This window comes from Dermacentor silvarum, chromosome 6 (assembly GCF_013339745.2).
Source record: "Dermacentor silvarum isolate Dsil-2018 chromosome 6, BIME_Dsil_1.4, whole genome shotgun sequence".
In the NCBI taxonomy this organism is placed as follows: Eukaryota; Metazoa; Arthropoda; class Arachnida; order Ixodida; family Ixodidae; genus Dermacentor; species Dermacentor silvarum.
Genome location: NC_051159.1, coordinates 68838208 through 68866042, shown reverse-complemented (window position 1 = coordinate 68866042; position 27835 = coordinate 68838208). Strand labels below are relative to the sequence as shown.

The 27835-nt window shown below is 43.3% G+C and overlaps 1 protein-coding gene across 2 annotated transcripts in view; it reads left to right on the top strand.

The window, feature by feature from the left end:
* The window catches only part of LOC119455553 (homeotic protein ultrabithorax), a 104823-nt gene extending 77596 nt beyond the window's left edge, over positions 1 to 27227 (top strand). The window contains exons 3-4 of one of the 2 annotated variants that reach the window (XM_049668866.1): positions 17433 to 17492; positions 20924 to 27227. In XM_049668866.1, the coding sequence (XP_049524823.1) occupies positions 17433 to 17492; positions 20924 to 21219 (356 nt within the window). In that variant the 3' untranslated portion in view covers positions 21220 to 27227. The remainder of the gene's footprint in view (positions 1 to 17432; positions 17493 to 20923) is intronic. The other variant, XM_037716955.2, reaches the window with a different exon arrangement.
* Positions 27228 to 27835: the final 608 nt, after the last annotated feature.

Genomic DNA, 27835 nt, shown 5'->3' with positions numbered 1-27835 from the left:
GAACTTCTTTTTGTCCGACTTCGCGTGATTCCGCCTTTGGAGTCGCAGCTTTCCTCCTCTCCTACCGAGGAAGCCTAACTTATAACTGGGTAAGGCCATAAATCCCAGTCGATATCCTTTCTGCGGCCACAGATCAGAGGACACCGACTTCGTGGAAACGTCGTCGCGATGAAATATTTCCCCGCCTTGAGTGCGCGCTCCCATGCTCGGTAATTGCCGCTTTCTCCCGCGAAAGCGCCTTCAGATAAAAGGGAGAAAGGAAATGCTCTGCCACGTTTTCGTTCTCTCCTTCGCTCTTTCTCTCTTTTGATCCCTGACTGGCAAAAAAAAAAAAAAAAGAATGTTGGGAGAGGATGTTTTGTGCGCGCCCAGCATCAGTTGTCAAGCGCTGAGGAGGATGTGGAATAGCGAGACAATTTTTCACGCACCCAGTGTGGCTGTCCTCTCGCTGGACTCTCCGTCCACCGGTGCTGATCCCATCGCCGCTGGCGCGACAGCTTGACAGGCGCCAAGTCGATCCGAGCCTATAGCCGAGCCGAGTCGAGACTAGACGAGAGCCGTCCGGGTTCGAGCGTGGCATCCTCCTCGCAGGAATCTTTCAAGACCTGAGCTGCGAAAGCTGAAACAAGAAACGGAGAGAAAGTAAAGAAATGGAAACAAACACATAACAGTAAAAAAATGGTAAAAGGGGGAGGGGTTCGAACTTCCGCGAGGTTCGCGCGCCCGGCGCCATTGTCAGCTCAGTGTTTAGGCAAGGTCGGACGCTCTGCGGGCTTGGTCGAAGGTGTGTGCGCGTGTTCTTGTGCAATGCTGCTTTCACTGGCGATGCTCCTCAATGGCGACCCTGCGTGGCACCCTTTCGGCGTCACCACGCATTGTAGGTAAATATCGATCTGCAACTCCTTCTTTCGCATTCTTGTCACCCGGCCAGTTTGATCTGAAAGAAAGAAAAAAAAAAACAGTTGGAGAACTCTTGCTCGAGTAGACAGCGCTCGGCTTAAAAGTGAGAAGCGATGCTTAAAAATGTTGGGGCACATGCATTGTAAATCTGTTCGCTCAAGCTGTGTCTCTTCGCTTATTCGTTTTGGAAGGTGCGTTAATGTGCATTTCTATGCAGTTATTATTTCGGGAAAGCCCAGAGTTGTCAATTTGTCGTATTCGGCCGCTTGACTGGCTGTGTGAGAAATCTTGGTTATTTTCTGATGCGTATATTGTGTAGTGGGGAATGAGATGGAAAGTTTTGCGTTCCTCGCATTCCTGTAGGTTCCCGCTCGAACTGTTTTCCGCAAATGTAAAGCATAACGTTGCAACGAACAGACAGCCAATGCAAGCAAGCTGGCATGTGCATAATTTTGATTTGCGTTGCGGGCTGACGAGGTACACGCCAATTAACTGGTACGACCATGGCACAAACTTTTTCATATCGTTTAATGTCACAATCACAGCGGCACATTAAGGTTCTGCAGATATGGCCAAATCACGTTGTAAATCAAGCCTGTCTCCTCAACGTGGAAAATTCAGTAAATAATGAATACTTGTCGTTTTCTTGCAGCGGAATATAACGCGTTTTGTATCTGGCGATATGATACTATGTGATTGCGTGACATTTTGTGAAAGAAATCATCTGTAATATTTACAATGTCTAAAATTGTAATGTTAAGTCGTTATCTTTCTAAACTGCGCATTTTGCTTGCTGAAATGGTAAAACTGCCCTTGTGCTGAGTGCTCTTTCGTCTGCGGATCATAATATTAACAGTATCGTAAAATCCTGGCTCTCAATTACTTATTGTATATTACGTGTAGTATCTTTTATGAGAAACACAAAACTCTCATGATTGCCGGCTGCAAGGTGGCATGCCCAGCTTTTTTTATTTATTGAGATAAAACTGAATGGCGGGTTGCTGTTGCTGTTCACTGGGGACAGCTATTTCTTTTTTACTTGGTGACTGTTAAGGCAAAAAATAAAGAATAATATAAATTCTTGCAATTAGTAATATTAAATAATACAAAAATATTCATTGACAGTTCAACACTCAAGGTGGAACTCCCCTAAAAAGTTTCCAGTCCTCGTTCGTCCGAGGTATATACATAAGCTTGTTTCAGGCACACGAATGAGACACAACTACGCGCGCACGAATGAGACACTCAACTGGACATGTGAGGTCACTATTCCTCACTTATGCCAGCGTCTTCAAAGAAGAGTTGATGACCAAGGGCCTAACACCTTCGCAAGTGAAAAAGGTCGATATGATGGTAGTAAACATAGTTCCTTTTCAAGGCTCCGTCATTGTGTAGTGTGCTTGGGTCAGTCGAGGTGTCGGATTTATACGTCCTCGTCATCATGTCCGCACAAGCATGTTGGACAGGACACAGGATTAATTCGAAATGGGAAGTGTTTTGTGGAAGTAGTGGCAGAGATGTTGTATAAGGCAGTCGATGCGTTGTGTAAGCTGACGTTCTAGCTCGTATTGAAGATGGGGTCCAGTGAATATATGATTGCTTTCTTTGTGTTCGCTGTGAGCCACTTCAACTAATACAGTTCTCTCTTGGGGCCTTGTAAGATTCGATATTAGTCGGATTGGGACATGGGAATAGGGCCAGTTTCTGAAGTGTCATGAGCCAGTTTTGCCAACGCGCCCGTAATTTGATTTCATTGGCTTCCTAGCTTACTTTGCCCAAGCAACGATTTTAAATTGGTGTGAATGAGTATATGCTATAAACATTTTGACGCCTTGACGGTTTAGTATGCTCTATTTTATGCTTACAAAGGGCGGTTTGCTGTACTCGCGAAAGTTCGCGTGCAAAGTCGAAAGACCCGCGTGCAAAGTCGAAAGGTCTCCTACATAGTTAAAATGCCACAGTAAGAGGCACCAAAAAAAAAAAAGATTTTCATCGAAGCGCTATACGTAAGTAAAATAGGCAAGTCAGTCGCATCCAGGGAACTGCGCTTGTGCCGGAATGTTTGACAGAATGGCAGTGGTGGGCCTTGATATATAGCTGTCATGAATTTTATGCTTCTTGAGGCCTGCCTTGGCACTTGGAATTCAAATGATTACTTCAGTGATTTACAAGGGTCGTATATTTCCGCGGCGGTGTACGTTCGTGTTGTATATCGTCTGCTCAGACCCGGACAGACGCAAACGTTCCGCCTCTATTGTGCGGCGTCTTTCAGCAATATCGTTTTTTTTTTTTTTTTGAGCGTGGGAACACGTAAGAGCATTAACCTCTATGTGCCTGCTCACTATTCTTATATAGCGGTGTTTAAGAGGAAGAAGTTTGAGCTCGGTGCTGACTCCGGTTTTCCTATTCAAATGCAAGTGAAACGCAGAAATATTTTCCTTAAGAAACGGCTTCGCTGATTTTAAACGATTTGTTCGCATTTAAGAGACACATATTCTGCCGGCAACTGGAAGCAGAATTTTGTTTAGGGCCTGATATTTTACAAATGTTGTAACAAGAAATTTGACAAGCTTCAAAAAAATCAAAGCATGAAGTTTACGAATCTATAAGACTGCACCGAAAACAGATATTGCGGTTGTGTAAGCTGCATCTGCTAGAGTATGCGAAATATAAAAACTCGATAATTTAGTATACAGATTGTGTGACATCTGTTTCAGTATTCATGAGGGTTTTCCAAACGTCCTCCTCAGAAATAAGTAGAATACATCACAGCGCTGTATAATACATAAATTTGTCCGCTTTTGTTCTCTCAGTATCTACAGTTTACGGCATTGTTGTACGGATTATTGCTGAGTTAGAGCTGTAAACTTGACGCTTCAGCTTTCCTTAATTTTGCAGTTATTAAGAATTTTAAGTGCGAAACACTTTAGGGTCCTGGGCTGTCGGCGTGTAATGTCGTGGTCACGCGCAAAAAGAGGGTCAAAACAAGTGCAGAATTGATCAAAACTGGTTTAAATTCAAAATAAACTAACATGATTCACAATAATGTAAAACATAGGAATAATAAGCATTAAGCGCACCAATTACCAGAAACTCGTGAAAATCTTGTAATGTGATCTCATGTCGCCGTGGTCACGCGCAAAAACAAGTTCTCAAAACAGGGTCAAAACAAGTGCACAATTGATCAAAACCGGTTCAAAATAAGCTAACATGATTCAGAATAATTTAAAAGATACGAATACTCATGAAATAATCGAAATAATTAACAGAAATTTGTTAAAATCGCTTCTTACTATCGTCAGCAAAGGCTTTGGCTCCATGTGCGTGTTGGTTTGGCTCCATGTGCGTGGCGGTTTCCCACCAGTTGTGCCTTAGCACACGTTTCAAAACGGATGGTGGATTGCTAAACTAAGATAACCATAGCATAAAACAAGTTAACACAAGGAAAACACAAGGGAAACATGGGCGAATGAATCACTGCTTCGCAATTCTCCAGCTTTCACGTTGAGTGGAACTGCATTACCGCCGAGTTTACCAAAGCCACTGTCCCGGACCGGCACCCAATTTTTTTTCTAAAGACTTTAGTGGCCTAAATAAAAAAAAAAAGTCGACTGATCCCACACGTATGGGGGAATCGGGTTATAAGCGAAGCTTGTTTCGATGTTTACTTAAAGGTCTTCACTTGACCCCTCCTTCAGTACTCTGTAGCCTCTGCGCTCCTCGCTCAATACACGCCTTTGGTACCAATCTAGTCACTTCACTTCTTTTTTCGACACTCAGCTACTTTTGAATCCGACTCTTATGATTGTTCCTTCAATTTGCTGTTGCTTACACTCCTCAAGATTGGTGCACTGGAAAGCTGATGAAAACGATTTCCCCGTTTCTATATATTTAGATAGGAGCTCCTGAAGAGGAACGTCCTCCTAATGTAGCTCTCTCGATGATCTGCTCGACGCCGATATGTGGCTGCACGACTGTCAGTGCTAAGAATAATTGCATCCCATAAGCCGAAGCTCTGCGTTTGAGAGCAAGTTGGGAAGAGCTGCAAGACGATGAGAAGCGCTTCGAGATTGCAGTTTTTTTTTCTCTGAATCGAAACTGTACCAACCGCAAATCGACAGCTCAAATGCTTCTGAGGTGGAGAGGTAAATAATTTAATTATGGGGTTTTACGTGCCGAAACCACAATCTGATTATGAGGCACGCCGTAGTGGGGGACTCCGGTAATTTCGACCACCTGGGGTTCTTTTACGTGCACCTAAATCTAAGTATACACGGGTGTTTTCGTATTTCGCCCCCATCGAAATCTGAGGTAGAGAGCTAAAGCTGGCTAGAAATGTTTTGCATGTTTACGTATGTTGCATTTTGCACGTTTTCCTCGAATTAATTGCTTATGAGGCACCCACTTCTAGCACCTAACGCTACCAATTAGGTAACAAGGCTTGCATTGAAAATATGCGGCTTGATTCATAAGCTTCTTGTTGACACGAACTGTTTATCGTTCACCTGTACCTTTGCCGTCACAAATAGTTCATTACATGTGTCTTTTTATAATATTAACCTTTGCACAGGAAGGACATTGGTAATTACATGGGCTTTAATATTGCTTTAAACAAAATACATCAAAGGGCGTACGTCGAATCTATTATATATAATTCAGTTTCAGCTGGCATACTTGTACATATTCTACGAAAGTGCGGTGTAAGATATGTAGCTGTGATGTTGATCGTATGAAGAAGTGAATCTTCATCATAGTAATGTCAAGCATCGCAAAATGATACATTAAAAGATTCATTTGCTCGTATTAGAAATCAAAGAATTGCGTTAATCAGGCAGAGAATGATAGTTCAACACTTTCTACGGCGTCGCCTGTGGGCTTGTCAGACCCCATCGACAGCGCTCGTGTGCGTGGAACTGTTTATTGAAGATTTTTACTCCAACCAAAAACCCAAATTTTCCCACCCTAAAAACTTCGTTTTGCGTGAACCTTTCTCTGCTTCTTTGGTACTTCTCTTTGCTAGGACTGATGCATATTTTTTTTTTCAAATCATGTAGCCCTAAATGTATAGCTTGCTTAGGAGGGCATCACCGACTATATTTTTTTTTCATGAAAAACTACTCATATCTTTGCTTTTGGACACATATTCCTGTGCCAGTATTATTTTACCTAGTCCATGTATACTCGGCGCAACATCATTTGAACAATCACGGCAGGTCGCATGCTTCTGAAAAAAAAAAAGAATTATCATCAATCATTTATGTTGCCTACTAGTAAAGGGAAACGTCAAATGCTGCACCGCGGGCCACTTTTTGTGTAAAATGCTCGTCATTTGAAGGGGAAGTTTATGATGGCTGAGGAGGTGGTCAATTCATTTTCACGCACACGTACTGTACATATTTGTTTCATTCAAATCCGCTGTGGCTGAAATGAGGCTTGACATGTTCACACAGAATCACTTTAAAATTTCGGATCGCAGTCTTCTTTTTTAAACTGACCGATAACGCGATGATTACGCCGTCTTAATTACTTTGTTTACTCAGCCTTTTTTTTCAGTTTCACCAATTTATGGTTTTATTGGCACTAGTATTATATAGCCACCGGAAGAAACTTTCAAAATAAGCCTTCCCGTATTCTGAGACGTATTTCAAAACTGGAACATTCGCTTGGTTTGACCGTTTATTTATTTACTTATTTATTTTTGTTGTGGTCGTTTGTAATGGTGATGCGTTATTAGTGTTCCTGCTCTTTAAAAAATTAAACCTGAAGATGTACAGGTTGAACGCTTTGTCTTTTCCCACAATAACTTGTTCGCCAAACAGAGAATGGCGTGTATTTCTGGGTTTAAAAACTCACATTGGAGAGAACTGCAGTTCATATTTTCGCAAGTAATCTCGTCAACATGAAGTCGTGAACATCAGTCGAAAGCCATCGCATTTTAATAATTTCCTGGCTTACTGAGTCAGGAGTGAAGTCTCGCAATTGCGTTGCACCAGCTATCTTTACTGACCAATGAAGCTATGAATGGTTGCCGAAAAAAAAAAAACGGTCAGCTTGTTTTGTACGCACTGAGATATTTCTTTTTATATCTGCATACCTAACTGTGAGTGGAAAATTGTAACTGGACGTCTGAGAACTGCGTGCCATATTTACAGGAAACTAAGTCAGCTTAAATCTAAGCCTATATTCGCAAAAATTCTAAAGGTTTCAAGAAAATCGTTCATCGGACGTAAGCCGATCAGCATATAACGATAATAAAGCGCAGTACATCTCCGCGCTAGTCAGAAATTAGGTGACTGCGCATGACACATCAAAAGCTTACGCTCATGACACAACTATCTTTCACTCGTCATCTACAACGAGGTCAGTGCATTGGGCGTCACTTTTTTTTAACACGCAATGTCGTGCCCCACTACTATCTATTTAAGTTCAAGTGCGCTAGTTTGGTTGCGAGCTCAGCTTAGCAGGCAAGTTTTTCCACGCTCTTCAATCCAACATTCTTGGACTAAGAACGTAGCTTCAATCCAGCTCGCTACGAATCTATTGCAACGCACGCTTGGGGCGACTGTCGGCCGCTTAGGTTAAGTATAGGCGCACGTGATCAGTGAGCCTTTTAGTATAGTGACGTAGCTGCGGTACATTTAATGTATTTCATATTCTAATGATTGTGATCAGAACGTCGAATGTAGTCGTTGATGTGTTGCTTATGCTTTGAGTTAGGTTCGAATGAATACGATACCCGTATGCTTTTCTTGATAGTCTTTCGTTTGCCTAACTATTCTTATGTTAATTAACATTGTTTTTGATGACCGAGATCTCTGACCTGTTTAATATGCTATTCCAAATAAGGGACGTATCAATCAACGCGCTTTATAATTCCGAAAGCTATGAAGCTTCTGTTAGACTGATACATCGTTGGGCATCATGCAACCACGGCAAGTTCTTTGTAAATAGGTCAGGAATTATATAAAACTGCCTCCTACCCCACTATAAACTGGCGTTACCGTCAATATATGCAGAAATTACTATAGTAGCCACGTAATTATAAAAAATTACTTTTAACTTTTTTTATAGGCAGGTAACATCAACAATTGCTCGCTGAAGTGCCATTCAGTATAAGATTCTGCTATGGTTTCTTTAAGTCCTTCTGAAGCATAGTTGAAACGCGCCTCACGGTGGCAGTTGAAACAGTTCAATCAAAGGCCGTTTTGTATTCCAGCTCACTAAGTCAAATGTTCGTTGCTCGCAATTGCCGTTTGTATCTCGAGCTCAGTAACTCAAAGCGTTGGTTGCGTTCGTTAGCGAAAGCGTGACGTAATACTATATTATGTAATGTTAGCATTATGCAGCTACACATTCTATCGAACGGGCATGCCGTGATAACCTTTCCGACCGTGGTATCAGGAAAACTGCCATCTCTTTTCTAAGGAGACTGTGCCACTAACAAACCATAAACTTCTCTTTACGGTATCGATTGAATTGCGGCACGCGAAATCTAACAGCTAATGTGAAAATTAACTTACGTGAACTACTTTTGTGCCGCTCTGTTAAAAGTTATTATGGTCGAGATAGCATAATGATTACATTCCGTTTATTAAATGCGAAGCATTTCTTGGCGAACATTTGCTACTTTGACAGTATCTATCTATCTATCTATCTATCTATCTATCTATCTATCTATCTATCTATCTATCTATCTATCTATCTATCTATCTATCTATCTATCTATCTATCTATCTATCTATCTATCTATCTATCTATCTAGCCGCCTACGTCCTTGCGCTCTCGTGGTCGTTTCGTTAACTTGGTATGTACCAAAATTGGCATACTATGAGAAGAGTATATGACGAACATAAATGATATGTCATGACATGAATGTCATGAAACGCGTCTCATGTAGGTCATGAAACAGCTCGCCTACGTTTTGGTGCTCTCATGGTCGTTTCGTTAACTTGGTAGGTACCAAAATTGGTATAGTATGACAGGAGTGTATGGCGAACATAAGTGATCGGTCATGACATAAATGTCATGACATGAGTGTCATGTAGGTCATGACAATGACCCAGCGAAAAATATTGCACACTCAATAACCGCTGAAATGGGTTCGGACGTGGGTACTCAGTGAATCAAACACTACAGGATGCTGGTAGAAGTCATAGTCATGAGCATGACTCAGCAAAAATGACAATGACTCAGCAAAATTAGAATGACTCAGCGAAAAAAACATTAACACTCAAAAACCAATGGATTAGGTGTGGTACTACGTGAAGGAAAAGGCTAAATGTTGATGGTCGAAGTCATAGTCATGAGCATGACTAAGGCTTTCGCCTTAAGGTCTCTTAGGTGTAGCGAAAGGGACTCCTGAGGACTCATGACATGAATGTCATGGCATGCGTGTCATGTAGGTCATGAAACAGCCGCCTACGTCTTGGTGCTCTCATGATCGTTTCGTTAACTTGGTAGGCTCCCGCACACTGCTTTGCATAACATCGATTCCCACAGGGCGTGGGATTTGCCGGCTTTTTTTTATTTATTTATTTTTCCTCGTTTACTCGTTGGTCCGAGCGGTGCTCCGCATACATTGACGCCAAAATCGGTTGGTCGTAAGTGGAGGATGATTAAAAAAAATGAAAAAAAAATATAGTCGAACGAAATGAATGGTTACATTATATCGGCCTGTTTATTCATCTTATTTTAGTTTCTGTTTTATTTTATTGATACTTCAAAGGCCCTAGCGCATTACAAGATGGGTGGGTATTACAATGGCAGTACACATGATACATCAACCGGTATCGTCATTAATGATGGAGTTATTGAAGAGAAGGTCGTCGGCCTTCTCTACGCAGGAAGATCGTTTCAATTTCCCGGTGTACGCAAAAAAAAGGGAAAAAAGGATTGTTAAAATTTCATTCTGTGGTTTTACGTGCCAAAACCACGATATGATCATGAGGACTGTTTCGAAGTTGTAGTTTCGAAGGACTTTTTAAAGGGACTGTTTAGACGCTGGTTGTATGAGTTCGGTCAGGGTAACCGGCGTTGGAGTGGTTGTGAAGCTCGATGCATTGGACGGATGGGGTTGTTTTCGGCTGGTGGAGCAAGAAAACAATTTTGGTACAGACATAGTACGTTTTAAGTTCCAGTTGGGGTTTTAGGGTCGAGATGCTAGCATGATAGGAATGATTGCCGAGAACGAATCTAGGGGCGCGGATTTCAATTGATTCAAAGGCTTTAGTTAGTTTGGCTTGGTGGCAGTCGAGCAGGGAACTAGCATACTCTAATTTAGGTATTACGAAAGTTAATAAATTAAACTATTCAAATTCTGGGGTTTTACGTGCCAAAACCACGATCTGATTATGAGGCGCGTGGTAGGGGGAAGGGGGACTCCGTCACTCCGGCTTATTTTTGGCCGCCTGGGGATCTTTAATATGACCCCAATGCACGGGACACGGGCGTTTCTGCATTTCGCCTCCATCTAAATGTTGCCGCCGCGGCCGGGATTCGATCCCGCGACCTCGTGCCTAGCAGCGCAACACTACATAGTTGCTGCGCCACTACGGCGGGTAATACGAGAGTCTTATAACCAAGGAATATGACAGGAGGGGGTGCGAGCGTGAGGTTAGGGCGAACGAATCCTAGTACTTGATTGGTGGATTTCGTAATTTCACCGATGTGACAAGTCCATGTTAGATTGGGGTAGAGGTGAAGACCAAGATATTTGAATGAGTCGACAGGGTCTACGGGGAGACTGTAAATATAATAGGTAGAGGCGGAAATATTGCGGCGGCTGTGAAAATACATCGTACCGTATTGTTAACATTAATGGACACTAGCCATTTCTCGCATCACAGTTGTAATAAAACCAGGTCGTTTCGTAAGGAAAGGACATCAGGTGAACTGGTTACTGATATATGTAATACACAGTCACCGGCAAAGCGTTTGATCATAGAAGTTATGTTTAGCGGGGAGTCATTAATAAACATTAAAAAGAGAAGTGGACCTAAGACGGTACTTTGAGGGACACCTGACACTACGACACAAAGGGATGATGAATGCGAGTTAGCTCGTACGAACTGTTGGCGGTTGTTTAAGAATGAACCGATCGTAACGAAAACAGAGGGGTGCAAATTGAGTCGCGAGAGTTTCAGAAATTAAAAGGCGGGAGTGAGGCACTTTGTCGAAGGCTTTTTTTTTTCCCCAAAATGTCTTGGCTATATAGCAAAGTGTACTTGGCAATCAATGAAGCCAAGTTAGCCAAGTTTACTTGGCTTCGTTGATTGTACTCTAAAATACATTAAGGATGCCTCAATTTTTGTACGCGATCGAGTTTCCCCTTCCTCATAGATGTGAAAGAAGTGTCCAATAATACTCTTTCAGTAGACCTTGTTATTGGCTTAGTTTGTTCTTGCTGAAGACATGATAACCGAGATTTGCCGCTAATATTGCCGCCTTGTGTCGTCGTGACTGTTTTCTTCGTGTCTGTGTTATCGTGTGCCTGCTTTAAATGATAATTGGATCTAAGAATAATATCCTTTGAATTACACTATCCCAAACGACAAAGCGCCTCTGCACTCGCAAGCCAGTTTCTCTACATTGCGAGTGCTTTTCGCACCGTGCCTTCTTATTAAAAAAATTTTTTCTTGGTCCGTGAGGAAGGGTTTTAGAGCGCCCCGCGATATTTCCTGTCCCATATGGGGACACTGTCTCCTCCGAATCGCGCGGTTGCTCGCTCTTAAATTCGGGAAGAAAGCACGTCGACGAGCTGGCATAACGCGTTGACACGCTAATAAACTATTTACAGAGTCAATAGGTGCGTCGGCGCCGCGAGACGTACGAGCCAGCGTGGCCGTGACAAAGTGCCACCGGTTCTGCCCCCGCGACGCAGTTGTGTTACGCTTGAATTAGGATTTACGGCCTCTGCGCGCAGCTGGCCGTCGGCAGCCGAGTGCCGAGCCCGTGGCTGGAACTCCGCGGCCGTCTCACTCCGTCCCTCTATGCCCTCTAGCACTCGCTATGTCCACATGCTAGATATACAGCCCGTTTATTATTATTTTTTAAAACAGTCGTATAGATACTTTAGCAATCGCCTCCGGCACATAAAGAAGATAAAGAATATCTGGGGTCTTACTTGCCGAAACGATGTGCACCATCGGATTATGAGGCACGCCGTATAGTGGGGAACGTTGGGTTAAATTTGACCACCTGGGGTACGTTATCGTGCATCTAACTCTAAGTAAGCGAGCTTTTTTTGCTTTCTGCTTTCGTTGAAATGCGGCCGTCACTGTCGGGAATCGAATGCTTCTTCTGGCTTTAAGGGTACTGCTCGGGTAGCCTATAAGTTATAGTCACAGCAACATACATTCCCGAACTTTCTTATAAAGGTCTACTGCTACGCGCTCGCCAAGCAACTTCTTGCGCTGCGGCAGTTTGAATGCAATTGTCAGATTAAAGCTGGTGCAAGCACAGGGAACATCATCGGCGGACTGGTGTGTTTAAAGACAGTGTCTTTCTTAGCGAGCTACGTACCCCGCTTTTTGGTATCCTGTATACGTGTTTCTAGCCTCTTTCGTGGGCCGATTCCCGGAGATCGTACAGTCTAATCTAATAAATGTGGGCAGTTCCCGTGGTGTCTGCAGTTTAATTATCTGGACCGATCCCTCAGATAGTGCAGTGAACAAGTTTAAGCAGTCCGACGCTCCTCCTACTCCACTCACGCGACAGAGTGCTGCGCTCTGTGAGTCGGCCCTATTCTCAACTCCCAACTCGCTCGGGAAGACACTGCCTTTGATCGACTTTTATCGCCTTCCAACTGTTTGTCTCAGCCTAGTTGTAGTGCTGTGTCTTTTTGAGTCAGTGTTCCTTAACTATGGACCATATTACAATTAATGTTGTCATTGCCACTGGCGTTTCATTTTGTAGAAGTATTCGAATTGAATTTTGTGTCTTGATATTTGTATTTAGAATTATATTCTATTCCTTCCCTTTTCTAAAGGACAGCTCAGATTATGGTCAGCCGGTGAGAGCTCTTCGTCTGGTTTCCTTTAGCTGGACAGTTGATAAAACGCTGGTCTCATCGCTCCGATATAATCGTATAGCAACCTCCACCGCCTGTCTTGTACTTCCGGCGATGCGCGCGACGAGCTACATTCTAACTTGAAACGATTTAATATATCCTGACCCCTAGTATAGCACAGGTAATTTTTGTCAGATGCATTTGTGTTGAAAAATGTTGTGCCGTATCTTCAAAGCAATTCATAAAACACGATATTGAGCGTTAACTAGCTATATCTTTTAATTGATCACGTGGTTACAGTAATTTCTCTTGAAATGTTTACCAGCGTCCGGATGAAATGCTAAAGCAGACAAGCCCGTAAGAATACGAATAGACGAGCACGAAGGTAGTACGCTAACAAGGAAGGTGACAAGACGACTGCTCTCTTACAACATGTCTTTTATTTTTAATTCTGGAAGGCACACAGATATATACAACCTTGCCAAACAGACATGTGCAGAAGCAACGGCGGATTGTCCGCAACACGTGTAATTCAAAGTGTCTTCTAATAAATGTATGCTCACTGTTTTTTACCTTAACAGATGTATTACGAATGTATTCTGAATCATTTCATCGAATGTGATAAGCCTGAAACACTTCACGACCCATCGTGTCCCTGCTTCTTTTTTATTTTTTTTTCTGAGCATGTTTAATCTCGTTAAACATTCGGGTACAACTTTACTGAGCGCAGTGCATCGGAAAATGAGGGGACGTCTTATTTCTAATTGAGAGGTCGTGCTGTCGAGCCCAATGAAAATTTTATTTCCGGGGTTTTATTTGCGAGAACCACGATATGATTATGAGGCACGCGCACAGTGGAATCGCGGATTGATTTGAACTACCTGGGGTTATTCAACGTGCACCTAAATCTAAGTACACGAGAGTTTTTGCCTTTCGCGACCATCGATATGCGGCCGCTGTGGCTGGGATTGAACACGTGACCTCGAGCTCGGCAGCTCAACACCATAGCCACTGGGTCACCATAGCCAGTTCCCGCGGTTTTCTTTTAAAAAAAGCTAGATCACTCTATAGAAGTTTATATCTTGAGTAAATGTCGGGAATATTAAGGGCCATGTGCGGGAAATTTTTTAATGCTTGTGTAAATTAGGGGTTAAATTAATATTGCTAAGCCCTCGTCTTCGGACCGTCTAGAGGCTTTATAAATGAAACGCTTACAAAGTTTTTCCCGCTTTCGTAAGAGGACCAAGAACGACATATATACCATATTTAGAGTAAATGGGGGACGCTCTATGGGTGACGTGTACCGAGAGGTTGAAGTGGGTAGGTTAATTATGTGCTTTGGAAATATTTACTGAACACTCATCTTCTCCCAATTGTAATGCGGTATACGACGCGTGTGGAAGGTTTTTGCTGGTCTCCTCGGTTAACTATTCGAGGCACGTTGTTTACACTTTGTTTAAGTAGGCAGCACGTTGTGACTGACGAACGGTAAATGTTGAATCGGCGTAGGTTAGTTGCAGCCTTTGTCGAAAGTTACTTATTCAAGAGTTCCAGAGGTGCCATATACTGCCGTTATCCGCAATGTTTCTGAAAGTCCTGAAGCAGCTGTGTAAGACACCAACTTCCTATTTGGTGAAAAAAGATTAATGTTAAGTGTAAGCTTAGGCGAAAATTTCACGTTCCTGGCTTAGAAGTGTCGCAAATGATAACTGAATCTTCGTTCTTTCTATATTCTATATTTTCATGCGGTATAGGAGGTAGGTGTTATAATTGTTTTCTCTGGTGTACTCGCTTAACTAAACAAGGCGCCTTTTATATTTCACAAGAATGAGGGGCCTGGTATGGGTAAGGTGTATGCAAACTTCGAAGTGTGTGGGTTTATTGTGGCTTTTGCAATAAATTACGAATGCAAGTGTCCCATAGCCTTGTGAGTGTTTTACGAGCGGCTCAAAATTTAGCACACTGCCCTGGCCATCACTGTAAATGCCACTAACATCAAATTTAGGGAACAAGGGGGGTCGCTATAGCACGTTTTTGGGCGATGTTAAATGCAAGTGAATCACATACAGCCTTTATAAAAAATTTCTTTAGCAAGTGCTCGAAAGTGTACTCCACGGACATTTCACGCTGCGTATTCCAGTGTCCCGAGGGAGCTTTCCGTTACACATGCTTTATATTTGTCGAAAGCAATGGACACGTTATTGGCTATGTGATAGGCAAAATTCTAGGGGTGTGTGAATATTCGAAACTTCCGAATAACGAATCGAATAGTGTCCTATTCGATTGGCTCTTCGATTCGAATAGTCAATATTCGTAAATGCGAGCATTTTTCGAATACTTTTCGAATATTTCAGAACGCGAACTACGCCTAAGTAAACATAAAATTGGAGCAAAGGCACAGTAAGTTTTCACCCCTGCGGGCATAGTTTAAACGTAAAACATGCGAACTTGCGTAGTGGAGCAGGCTACGTCACTTAGTTCACAGGATGTATACACCGATCATTCGCACTCTCCGAAGAGCCAAGTGCATGCGAAGAAACTAATCGTTTGCTCTTAATGTTCCATTTGTGGTTTTAATAAACAACGCTTCATAAGGTACTATGTAATGACAGAAACTTGCTAACTTTAACAATACTGGGATGTGAACATCATTTTATGTTATTGTAATAACGGCTATTAATTATTCGAAAACTATTGGAAAAGTATTCGATTGGCTTCTGGTACTATTCGATTGGTATTAGATTCATTCCCAAAAATCGCTATCCGCACACCCCTTCAAAATTCCAAGTGTTTCGGTTAATTACAGCCTGTGTAGTGAGTTATGCGTGCAAGTGCTCCGGAGAATTATGTGTGTTTTACGAGAGCGCAAAATTTAGCCCGTTACCCTGTCGTAACTGCTTATGCTACCGTCATCATAATTAGCGACCACGGGTGGAACGCTATGACAGATTTGTGTATGAATGGAAATGCACGTGGATCAAATACAGCCTCTGTGAAAATTTTCTCAAACAAGCGTTCTATAGTGTCATACCGCTGTTATCACGTATGCTTCCCATTGTCCCGGGATGCCACTACTTGCACGAAGCTTATATTTGGGGGAAATTGAGGCCATTTTAAGGTCAATATGTGGCACACCTTCAACCATTATCGCCACGTTAGACGCTTTGTAAATAATTACTAAACCCTCGTTTTTTTCCCTATTTTCATGCGTCGTACGAGGATCGTATGACGCATATATATATATATATATATATATATATATATATATATATATATATATATATAGAGAGAGAGAGAGAGAGAGAGAGACTAATTACGGTCCGAGCTGTACATTATTTATGCAAGCGATCCGGAGAGTTATAAGTGTGTTCTACCAACAACTCAGAATTCATCCCGATGCCCTGGGGCAACTATGAACGCAAGCGAGATCTCATAATCAAATATAGCGGGGGGAAAATTGGGGAGGGGGGGGGGGAGAAATTATGGCCAGTGTTCTACGAAGCAAACGTGTTGGTAGAATTACTGCCCTCGTAAAAATTATTTTACAAGTGCTCGAACGCGTTATGTGCAGGAAAGGTTTGCCATGTTATGCAAAATATGCGGAGGTTGTGCGAAAATGCGCATGGATAACACTCCCCGATCGAAGCCGATTCGGGATGACGGTTCTAGCCCACGGATGAGTTTGGAATAAATTTACGAAGGCACGTTTTTGTTTCGCATAACATGATCCCGGTAGTTTATCTTGGTGGTGTGTACAAGAGATTATAAGGTGTTATGTAAACATTTAGGGGCTTGTTTTTATCATCCATCATTCTGACGTCATGGTGGGGAGGTTATCTGACGTCATGGATGGGGTTATGTGAACAGCATTGCTGCGAAAGATGCCTGCTATCGTGTAATTGAAGGGCTGCACTAGTGCGCCTGCTGCAATGTCATCGTGGATGTCATCTACGCCACTTGATAAGAATTTTATAAACGAAACCTAAACAGATAAGGCAACTAAAAGTCCACATACGGAAGTTTATTGCAGCGGAAACGTTGCATCACGATTGTTGTTTCCTGTTACCTTTTTGTTTTGTTTGTTCGTTTTTGTGATTAGTGATTGAGAGCGCATGAACTGTCTTACAGAAACAGTTATTTTATTACAGATGTCCTGATTAGTAATCAGGTGATTTTTTAGTAAGGATGTTCGGTGCACTATCCATCAGTTGCTTGTCATAGGAAGCTGAAGGTTATAATATACTGTTCAATTCGCAGCGAAGCTGTGTGTGCGACCAGAAGCGTTCGGAAAGCACTATATATCGTGCTTTCCTGTTCCTCTGGGAGAAATTAATGATGCTCCGAGTACGGGCAAAGAATTTAAGTGTGCGGTTTAATTGCAAGAAACTTCGTGGATATTGTTATAAAGCGTTCGTACAATTTTTTTTTCAACAATTCCCTCTTCTTCCTCCTCTTTTCCCCCACCGGTTGGCCTTGGCCCGTTGTCTGCTCGGTACTCTGCGTCCTCCGGGGCTCCTATCTCCAGCCCTCCAGAGGTGGTATGGTACAGCGTTTCCAACGGAGCTTGCCTCGGTCATTCTCTCAGGTACCTCGCATAATAGATTGTCTTTAGTACAACCCTGTTCAGTTTCTGTCTTGGTCACCGTATATGTGCAGCGGAAAGGGCAATTCTAGCCGCGTACTCCTCTCCTGGCGAGAACTAATCTTCCGGGCTTGATCGCACGTAGCTTGTTGTGGTGTCAACTGTCGAAGCTCCTTTTTGCATATACTTCGTATGTTGTTACGCTGTCTTTGGTATTTTGTGAAGGTTAAGACGTCCTGTGATACCTAGCTGGTCGTCAGCTGGCAGCCAGGGGCTTTTTTCATCTGGTGAAAAGTACACAAACTGCCACTAAGTCCTTCCGTGCATGAGTTGTTGTAATGCTTCACTGGGAATTTCACGGTGTTTTTTCACCCGCCCGGAAAACCCAGGTAGAGGTCCAAGCGATGTATCAACGATCCTATGAGGTCATTCCTTTTCGAATGGTATGTCGTCGAGAATTGCAATTTAGAGGAAACTTCCACCCATTTTCTCAGGTTTTGGCTACGGAAAGCTGGTCAATTGTCCGATAGGCTTTCATGGTCTTGAACATTTCACGTTGAACGATGGCGATAACACAGTTGGGTTCATCTCCTCTAAATTGTGTTGCTGCCATCCTAGTGCATTGGCCCATGGCAACGAGAGGAGCCTACATTTTCCTGACACCTTCGAAGTTGTACAGCGCCACAGGGTCACTTGTTCGGCAGTTCCTGTGTTGTATATTACTCCTGAGGTACGTCCGTTTCTCCATCTGATTCAATTACATCTGAAGTTTGTGCGCTATGATTGATGCAATATCCTGTCCCGACTGTGGCTCACTACACCGCGCATTGGATAGAGCAAGTCTCGGCTCGGTGGATTGGATGGCTTGCTTCTGTCGTACCTCCTTCATTAAAATGGCCCTAAGACATGCCTGCCTTGTGGCTGACGCCGATTGGTGGTTCGGACGATGGTACAGGCCTGCCTGAGCCGGCGACTTTCTTGCCTCTTGGCCGGTGCTCCTCTGATTAGCCGATCATGCTGAGCGTCGTCTCAACGTGTACTGGTTTCATACTTGAACGACTGCGCCAAAATGTAAGAAAAATGTACAGAGCTTGTATGAATCTTTGATGTCGATTAAACCGTTCCTCCATTTGATTGGTTGTTTTTTTTTCGCTATATATGGACCATACTCACTATGGGAGATTGGCACAGAATCAGATAGGATCATAATGGCAATTAGTCGAGTTAACTCCCCCTTCTTGCTCTCACGTGCCTCTGCAGTGTACTAGAGTCGCCTTCGATACATCAAGAAAAGCACGAAGACCACCTTGTCAATATCAAGAGCAACTTGTTCTCTGCCGATAGTGATATTCTTTGTAGTAATTGCAACGTGTACTTGATTGCAGAGAGAGTGAGAGAGAGAAAGGAAGAAGGAAAGGCAGGGAGGTTACCAGACTTAGTCCAGTTTGCTACCCTACTACTTGATGGTACTCTACCAACGCACCATAGAGCAGGAGCAAAGTGTCTGTATAGCTCCCCCACAGGTGCTCCCGCCAAGTAGCGCAATGAACGCACCACATTGCTGACTTTCGTCTCCACCAGTTCCAACTGTTTTGTCCATGGTATACGTGTATGCAGTGCTATACTTGAGGAAAGCGATATCGTCTTCTTATATCGAGCACTGGATATACGTGGAAGTCCCAGTGCTAACAACACCATTACTGCAATATCCAATGTAGGCCCGAGGACGCTTCCTTACGGTGCTCCCTGTGGCGGTGTACGTTCGGAAATTTTCCCATCATTCGTTTCCACAAACACCATCCTTTCATTCTTTGAGAAAGATCAATATGAAACTTAGAGTTCTTTCTCGAATACCAAAGTTATAAGCCTTTAGAAAACGTGAATATGACTGTCATATGCACGCTTTATATGTAGAAAAATAGCTAATGTACAATTCGCTCTTTCGAGCCCTGCAAATGTCACCAAATCCATAATAATGTGTATCCACTGTACATACCCCTCTACGAAATCCAGGGAAGTTTTGAAACAACTAATTGTGTGCTTCACGTTATCGCTGCATACGTTCATTGGTGGTATTTGACACTTTTGAAGTGCAGTTTGTGAGACTTATTGGCCGGAATGATTTGATAACTATGGAACGTTTTCCGGGCTTTAGTACACAAACAAATTTTTGTATTTTGCTTCATGTCATTGTAAATGTCTAGTAAAAGTTTTTCCCCTATGGTTTCTTTCGCTTCGTTCTTTTTTACCTTCATGTTTGTGGCCAACGCAAACCGGGCCCCTCGGTTCCCCTTCTTTTAGTGAAAGTTTTGGGTTTTGGGAATAGAGATTGGCTAGGGTGGTATTCGTTACACCGTCGGAGTCGGGGGCTGTTCTAGTTATCGCTGGCGGAAAAATAACTCGTGAGCTTATCTGTAATCGAAAATATCGGTTCGAATCAGTGATCCCTATCTTAGCCCGTCTTCAATCGCAACCTCAGCTAGTCGGAGTTCTGTATGTTGGCAACTGAACTTTGTTTTAGAAGGAGTGCAAAAAATTCCTCCCTTACCGTAACTTAATCGATAAACTTCTAATTTTCGTGTTCACGATTGTCTTTCGTGAACAAAATATTCTTTCAATTGTTCATGTCCACGATATATGATTGAAAAGTATGCTTCGACACAATCCTTTGCCATCTATGAGTTCCAAAATATTGTGCATTGCAGTAGGAAGATCAGCAATGAACAGCAATGTTTGGATGCAGGTTAAGTACACCCAAATTATTCCAAAATTATTCCGGAGCCCCTTACTACGGTGTCTATTGCAGTCATATTGTTGGCTTGGGACGTAACACCTTGAAATTTCTATAATGGACAGCACACAACTCGTCAGCTGTGTTTCCTTTGTGGTTTGTCTATTTGTTTGTGTGTTTATTTTTCTTATTTTGAATTTAGAACGTTTTCTCGTTGCACTTTAGCTAGCATCTGCCGAATTCGTTGTTGGTTACAATGAACAAGTGGATGGGGGGGCTTCCTCGGGCAGTTGAATCTGCCTTTCGCCCCTTCATCCCAGAAAAAGTATGTCTGTACGAAAAGTAAATGAAAAATTCAAGTGTCTACCTTAGGGTGTTTTTCTTCCCTCTTCTTTTTTCTTCAACTTTAACGTGACGTCTCATACGTTACCTAGTTGGAGTAATTTACCCGCGGACCGCAGGATGCGCTAAGTCTGCTCAGCCTCCCTAGATTGTCTGGCAGATTTGCATCACCGCGCTCTTCAGTGTCCTTGTAGCGTGTACGACGCGAAAGTTGACCGCAGGATCAATGTAAGGGTACACAGGGGCGCTCCTGGTCGGAACCCTCCTGTGCTTGTGTTTGTGCATGCCGAGGTGCCTGGTGTATAGGCAGCCTGGTCTGACGAGCCTCGTCTTTTTTCTGTCCTTCTTCGCCTCGTCGCAGGTGCCAGTGGGTTGCGTCGCCGAGGCCGCCAGACCTACACCCGCTACCAGACCTTGGAGCTGGAGAAAGAGTTCCACACCAACCACTACCTGACGCGGCGGCGGAGGATTGAGATGGCGCACGCACTCTGCCTCACCGAGCGCCAGATCAAGATCTGGTTCCAGAACCGCCGCATGAAGCTCAAGAAGGAGATCCAGGCCATCAAGGAGCTCAACGAGCAGGAACGCCAGGCCCAGGCCGCCAAGGCGCAGCAGGCGGCGGCTGCGCAGGCTTCGGGCGACGCCGGCAAAACGTAAGATCCGACCGGTCTCGCCATGGTCTCTCCGGGCCGCTGTATTCCTGGAGGGAGGAACGAGAGACAACCCCCTTTGTAGACAGGCGGCCCCGTACTACTACTACTACTACAACTACTACTCCACTACACTCCCACCGCGGCGGCATGCAGCTGGGCAAAACGCGCTCCTCGCGAAATGCCCCTTGGCTGCGATCGCCTCCCCCCCCCCCCCCCTTCCACTGGTTCTCCATATACGTATTACTATACGCAGGCTCGCGCGAAATGCGCCGTCAGGCCAGCAGTGCGCACACACATGTCGCGCCGTTCGGGCAGTTGTGTGTGCGTGTGAGTGCGTGCCCGTGCTTGCTGGGCACCGCGCCGGCACGGGTATTTGTCGACTCTCTCAAAAAAATGCGGCGATATAGCGCGTATTCTCTTTTTCGCGAGTTGTCGTCCGTACTTTAACGGCGCGTTCGTCGGCAGGCGCACATCCCTCCTCTGAGAGAACTCAGTGAGAGAGAGAAAGAAAAAAAAAAAACAATAAGAGCGCTGAAAGTGTCGTTGTCGCAGCGAGAAGGTTTAGAAGGTGTTGTTCATTTTTTTTTCTTTTTCGTGCACGGTTGTAGTTATTTTTCTTTTTTTTTTTCTTTGAACGGTGGTGCGCGTTACATTTCATGCGTCCAAACGTCAGGACGTTGGAATCGGTGTGGAACGAGACGCCACGCCGCTGGCATCCTCGGAGGACAAGTGCCGCTTCTAAACTTCGGAGGCGACCATCCTCTTCCCTCGCAAGACTTTCACGGACTCTTCCGCAACGTTGTGCAGTTGCGGAACATTCACCAATGTGGAACATTTGTGCAACCACGCCAAGACACCCCCGCCCTACCCCCCCACCCCTTTATTTTAATTTTTTTTCTCGATCCTATAACTTAGTTTCACATGATGTGTTTGTCGACGTGCACCTACATGGCTGCGTGTGTGCGTGTGTGTTTCGAAGCTTCACGAGTGGACAACCAGAGCAATGTGCACAGAACGAGCAGAGGCCAACCACATGGAGCCAAGGGCGAGACGCTCGTTGTCCGCCCGACGTCATCAACGTGTGGCAACTCGCGGGTGCTCTAAAACTGTGTTGTGACTCTTTGATCTCTTCGGTTGTAGTGTCAAGGGTGACACACGATCACATGATTTAGGATGTTTCATTCCCGGCCAGTTTCTTGCAGGAAGAATTTATATTTTTTTTCTTGTTAAAGACTGAATGCTAGTGTTTATTCTTTCTCTCTGTCCTAATTTCTTAAAGCTCGCTTGTGAAACTGGGTGTGTCTTCGCCATTTGTGAAAGCGGCATCGAGAGTAGAATGAAAAAGAGACGTTGCTCTTCTTGACCTTATTGCCACTATTTGTTAAAGGACACGCGAGTGGACAGCGTATTCGTGGAGTGATATAGGAGGCGATGGCATTGGAAGTGCCAGTAATTTTGTAAATTCTGCACAAGTGATGAGTACGAATGGCCCAACGAGTCGATAACAATTGTTCTCTTTAGCGGAGCATTCCAAACTAACCGATTACAAGCAACAACTATTCATTGCTTGATTGGCTATCTCAGCAAGAACTGGAGTTTATCGGTGAAAAGCGTACTTTAACACCGCCACAGAGTGCACAGAATGAGCCGTGAGGACAAAGCACTTGGTTCCTCGCTGTCCTCCCTGTCCTCCTGGCTTTTTCTGTGTAGTTTGTCGGGCTGTTAAAATATGCTCTTTACGAAGATGTACCAACCAGTGCGATGGAATGTGCTGAAGTCTGTTGACCTAGAGACTAAGGACGATACAACCAAGGTTTCTTGTGCGATTTGTCGTTTGAGAAAGCTAATGGCTTAGCCTCCTATATCCTCTAGATTGCATTTTCTCTCGCGAGTCCTCGTGAACGTGGTCACTGTCATTATACGTACTCGCAGTGCAAATTCCTGCCGCCCCGCTGTCATTGAGTTTGGTGGCGACATTGTGTGTTGATGCAACCTTCTGGATATACGTAAAACAATCTTCTACACTAAATACCGAACATACGTGCTCGTTGGAGATATTGTAACAGTGTACAGAGGGCGTATTGCCTGTGCACTTGCGTATTTACATAATGTTTAACCCGCGTAAGACGTCACTTGAGTGCTTGAAAGTGGCAACCACATTTCTCCTGGATATACGTATACACGCAGCAAGCTTGTAAGGTTTGACTGTGGCGCCTGAGAATATACGTGGACAGAAGGAGCGCGTTGCATGTTGAAGGAAGCGTATTCTCCAAACGGTACCCACCGAGGTTATTCTTGGGTCATGTCAGCTGTACAAACACATTGCGTAGTGAAGCATAATTGCGCATTTGCGTAACCCTCGTGCAAACAAGGTTCGCTGTTTCTAGACTTCTTGCATCAGCTAGAACCGAAAAAAAAAGAAGATTAACGGAAAATCAAGAACTACTTGATGCTTGTGGTTATATCTACGTATGTTAGGTTTATTCTACCATCAGCCTGCCGAAAGCAACGAAGTTCATTGGACGACACGTTTATCTGTGGTAAGCCGCGAAATTGGTTATAGCTGGCTTCCGCGAGCAGGGCGTTCTTGCAAAATGCAACCAAGAAGCAGAGCGCCATGTCAGGGTCTGCAAACAAAAACTGGATATTGCCCGTGGTCAATCATTTTTTTTTTTCTGAGCGTTAAGGAATGGTCAGTTTTGAGAGTCGTAAAGCGAAACAAATCTTGTAGATATTCCTAACTGCTAAACTTGGAAAGAAAGTTCGCGTGGCCGTGTGAAACGCGACATCTACGTGCACGTGTCTGAAGAACTTTCTGATTCCTGACGTATCTCTGTACTTTTCTGGCATTGTGTGTTGTCTAGTGTAGTACTTATTCTTTTTGGTGGCTCCGTCATCTATACAAAGACACCTTGTGTACATGGACACTCTGAAGCACATCAACAAACACTGCTCCTCAAACACTGCTCCTCGAATTTGTCAGCGTGGAGTCATTTAGAGGTAAACAAAACTACAAGATGAAGACGCCCGAATCTCGGAAAGTGTTGACGGGTGTACTCTATTACCCTAAGCAGTGAGCTTCGTTTTCTTTTGTTTCTTTCGCAGGCGCAGTTTCTATTGATAATGTGTCGCTTCCTTCAGTGGCAGTAGGCTTTATTCGCTGCATTCGTGTCTCCTTTGATAAGCACAATGACTTATTCATGACAATTATGTTTAAGCAAATGGTTCTTGCGCCATTTTAGCTATGTTCTTGCAACATTTTTTGTTATTAAGTGTTATTGAATCGCGTAAGCTGAAAACAAAGAAATGACAGGAACTTCGTGGAAACAAACCAACAAAAAAACTTTCATACATTTGTGGTCACTATATACACAGCTATGCGTTGAGATCCTATGGCTAGAGTTCCTTACGCAGACTCACAAATTTATTTTTTGGTGTGTGTTTCATAATTTATGAGCAGTTAGTGTACAGACATCTGCCAGGTTGTAACTTACGACGGTGGCAGTGAGTCAATTCGGCACTCATTGCATTCGCATTGTTTTGTGACGCATTTCATTTACTTTTCCAAAGTCGCACTGCTCCCTGTAAAATTTTCCTACTAGTGGCAACTACACCAAATCACCTATGTTCAGCTGTGTCTCTTACAATTTGCCTCAGCAAAATTGACATTTAATTCATCGTTTCCCGTTATTAATTTCATTAAAGCCAGAAGTACACTCCAACACCTAAAGCAGCTTCGTTTCCTTCGCAATAGGCGACGCTGCGTCAAATTGCGACTGGCCGATTGCTTTGCAAAGATCTTAGATTTATGCACGTATCGCCCGCTTCTCCGGCTTCAAAAGGTCTGAAAGGGGCATCAGAGACAAAGAGCGCTTTCTGCCGTTTATGATGTGGCCTTCCTAACGATCTCTAAAGCATACCTACACCATATACGTACACCGCTATACGTACACTGTTCTTCCCAACATTTTGTGTCTTTGCCGGCGAATCTGGGAAAGTCAGTGAAAATTATACGTATGCTCGCGAACATTCCATTGTTTCATTTATATCTCGCGCAGGTCTCACGAAAATTCTTTTAGCAGTGCATGTAACTACGAGCCTAGACATTAATGGTGAAATAATCTTTATCGTGTGGGAATATTGTCAGCTGTATATTTGCATATATTCCGCCTATCGATGTTCCAGTGCGCATCTCTTGTCGCTCACGCGTATAGAGACAGAATTTTTTCGCGGTTATGTACCTGCCTTTGCCTATTCGTTTCTTCTCTCCTGCTGACTAACAACAAATCATCGTTTATGCATTCTTTTTAAAAGATAGAAATGCGCCAAGAGCACTTCGTGCAGGAAGAAGCTGGAAAATCATTCCTGTGCATTTTGTTTTTCTTCACGCCTGAGGCGAAAATAGCACTTAACAAAACGCGAGAGCTTCGGAAAGCGTCGCCTTATCGGAAGGGCAAGGAATTTCCATGAATTCTAAACCTTGGAATGTCTAGGAATTTTCGCTTCATCTCTTTTAAGTACCAAGGACAAAGTGTCTATCCAGCCTTATGAATTTGAGAACGGAATCAAGTCTGTGACACAACACCAAAACATAACTCAATTTAGCTGTTTAGCTTACGCGTACCTTAAAGCGGTTTTTACAGCAAAAGCAGCGCTCAAAATTACTCTTAGCTTACAGTCTCCTTGTTCAAATTACGTTGCGGTATGTTTGACTCGCGATGATTCAGCTACACATAGCCAAAATCATTAATGCGGTTGATTGGTTAGGTCAGTGCGGAGTGGACGTAAGTGTATATATATATATATATATATATATATATATATATATATATATATATATATATATATATATATATATATTGATCAGATGCAAAACCGAAGATTTCAATTTCACTGTAAAGTTGGCGAAATATTTCATCAGTGCTATGTCGTGAGCGCCCTGATGTATGCACTGGAACATGATGTAGTTCATCAAGGTATTGCATAAAGGCAACATGACGCCTAACTGAGATTAAGTTGCGAACCTTTCTGTTAAAGCCAAGGCAGGATGTCTAGCACGGGGTGCGCCTGCACTTTCACTTGCTTGCTCTCATTTCGTCGGTCGTTCGAGGGATCTCTCGTTATCACGTTGTTGCCCTCAAATTTTGTGTGCTTCATCATTATCTTTTGTGCCACAGTGTTCGGAGTCGGCGTTTGAGTGCTTGTTTTCACGTTTATACATACTTAAAAGACCTCGAGCATTCGAATTTGTCATCGTTGGCGTAGCGAACGACGTACGTTGTGGTTGTTCTTTTGAGCGTGTATTCTTTTAGTTTTTTTCTTTCACTTTTGTCTGTTTGCATTTTTGTGTTAGTCACATAAGTGTGCGGATTATACGTGTATGTAATACCAGTATACGTAGAATAGGTAAACCATGAGAGAAAGGCAAAAGAAGACGGGCGTCTTTTCAAATCGCCACTGCGCATTCGAGCCAATTCAGGAAAGACGCGAGAAAGAAATTCTAGCTTCATAAGCGGCACGCAACCAGTTGTGATTGCTCAGTATACGTAAACAGAACAGAACGCTGTATAAACTTAGCCGCAAACCTATTTTGAAATTTATATACTGATATATATTTATACACCTAGCCGTGTTGTACATCTAAAGTCACATTTCTTTTTTTTTTTTTTTTTCGTGATGCTTGTGGTGGCGCAGTCGCTGAACTCCCTGCGCAGCGTATACGTAAGCGTCCGACTGAGTAAGAAAAAAAATATTTTGCGAGAGTCATCTTGCTGATAATGCATTTCTTTCTTGTGAGTTCTGCAAGTGTGTTTTACAACCTTGTTTTCACCGCGGGTGTCTGTTTTTCTTCATGTACAGAGCCGGTGTTCATACCGTTAGTGGCATCTCTGTTCGCCTCATTATGAATTGCGATGTAATTATGCCATGTCTTATTTTTTCCTGTTATCATTTCCGTGATGTGACGTGTGACTCGATGAAAGAAATACAAATCTGGATTACATCACACTGAAAGCCCCAGTGTTTGTTTTTTCTGAACTCTGTGTCGCACCATCCCGCAACACCTTTCACAATGCAGAATACATGCTTGCTACTTTCAGGCGCGTGGTATGTACGTATATCGAATGCGACTCCGCAGAAAGTCGTGTAATTCTGATACTTGCTCAAGAAGCTATGATCACCTTGTGAACATATACAGGCATTTTCCTGTTGTAATCTGATACGCGACAAATCGTCTGCTGAACATGCAAATCACCAGACTGGCACGAAATCTAACTTTATATGCTGAGGGCTAGTGCATCTCGGCTGTTCAGTTTTGATAAATTTCATACATAACACGAAAGAAACGAAAAAGGCTGCAGAAACACTGTGAAGAAACACTGGGACACTGAATCTATGACATCAACTGAAACAAATACTAACCGTCATCTCAGTAAAACAATATCAGCACCGACCACAACGAACACATTGGCCCGAATTGTGTTGAGCATCGCCTATCGAGTGCTATACTTCATTTGTATTCTGTGTTGAAGGAGTTTATGAGAACTGTGTATTCTGAACAATCCCAAGAAAACTCTGAAACCATACGACAAACTCGGAGAACGCTGGTCGTAGCAGGACCT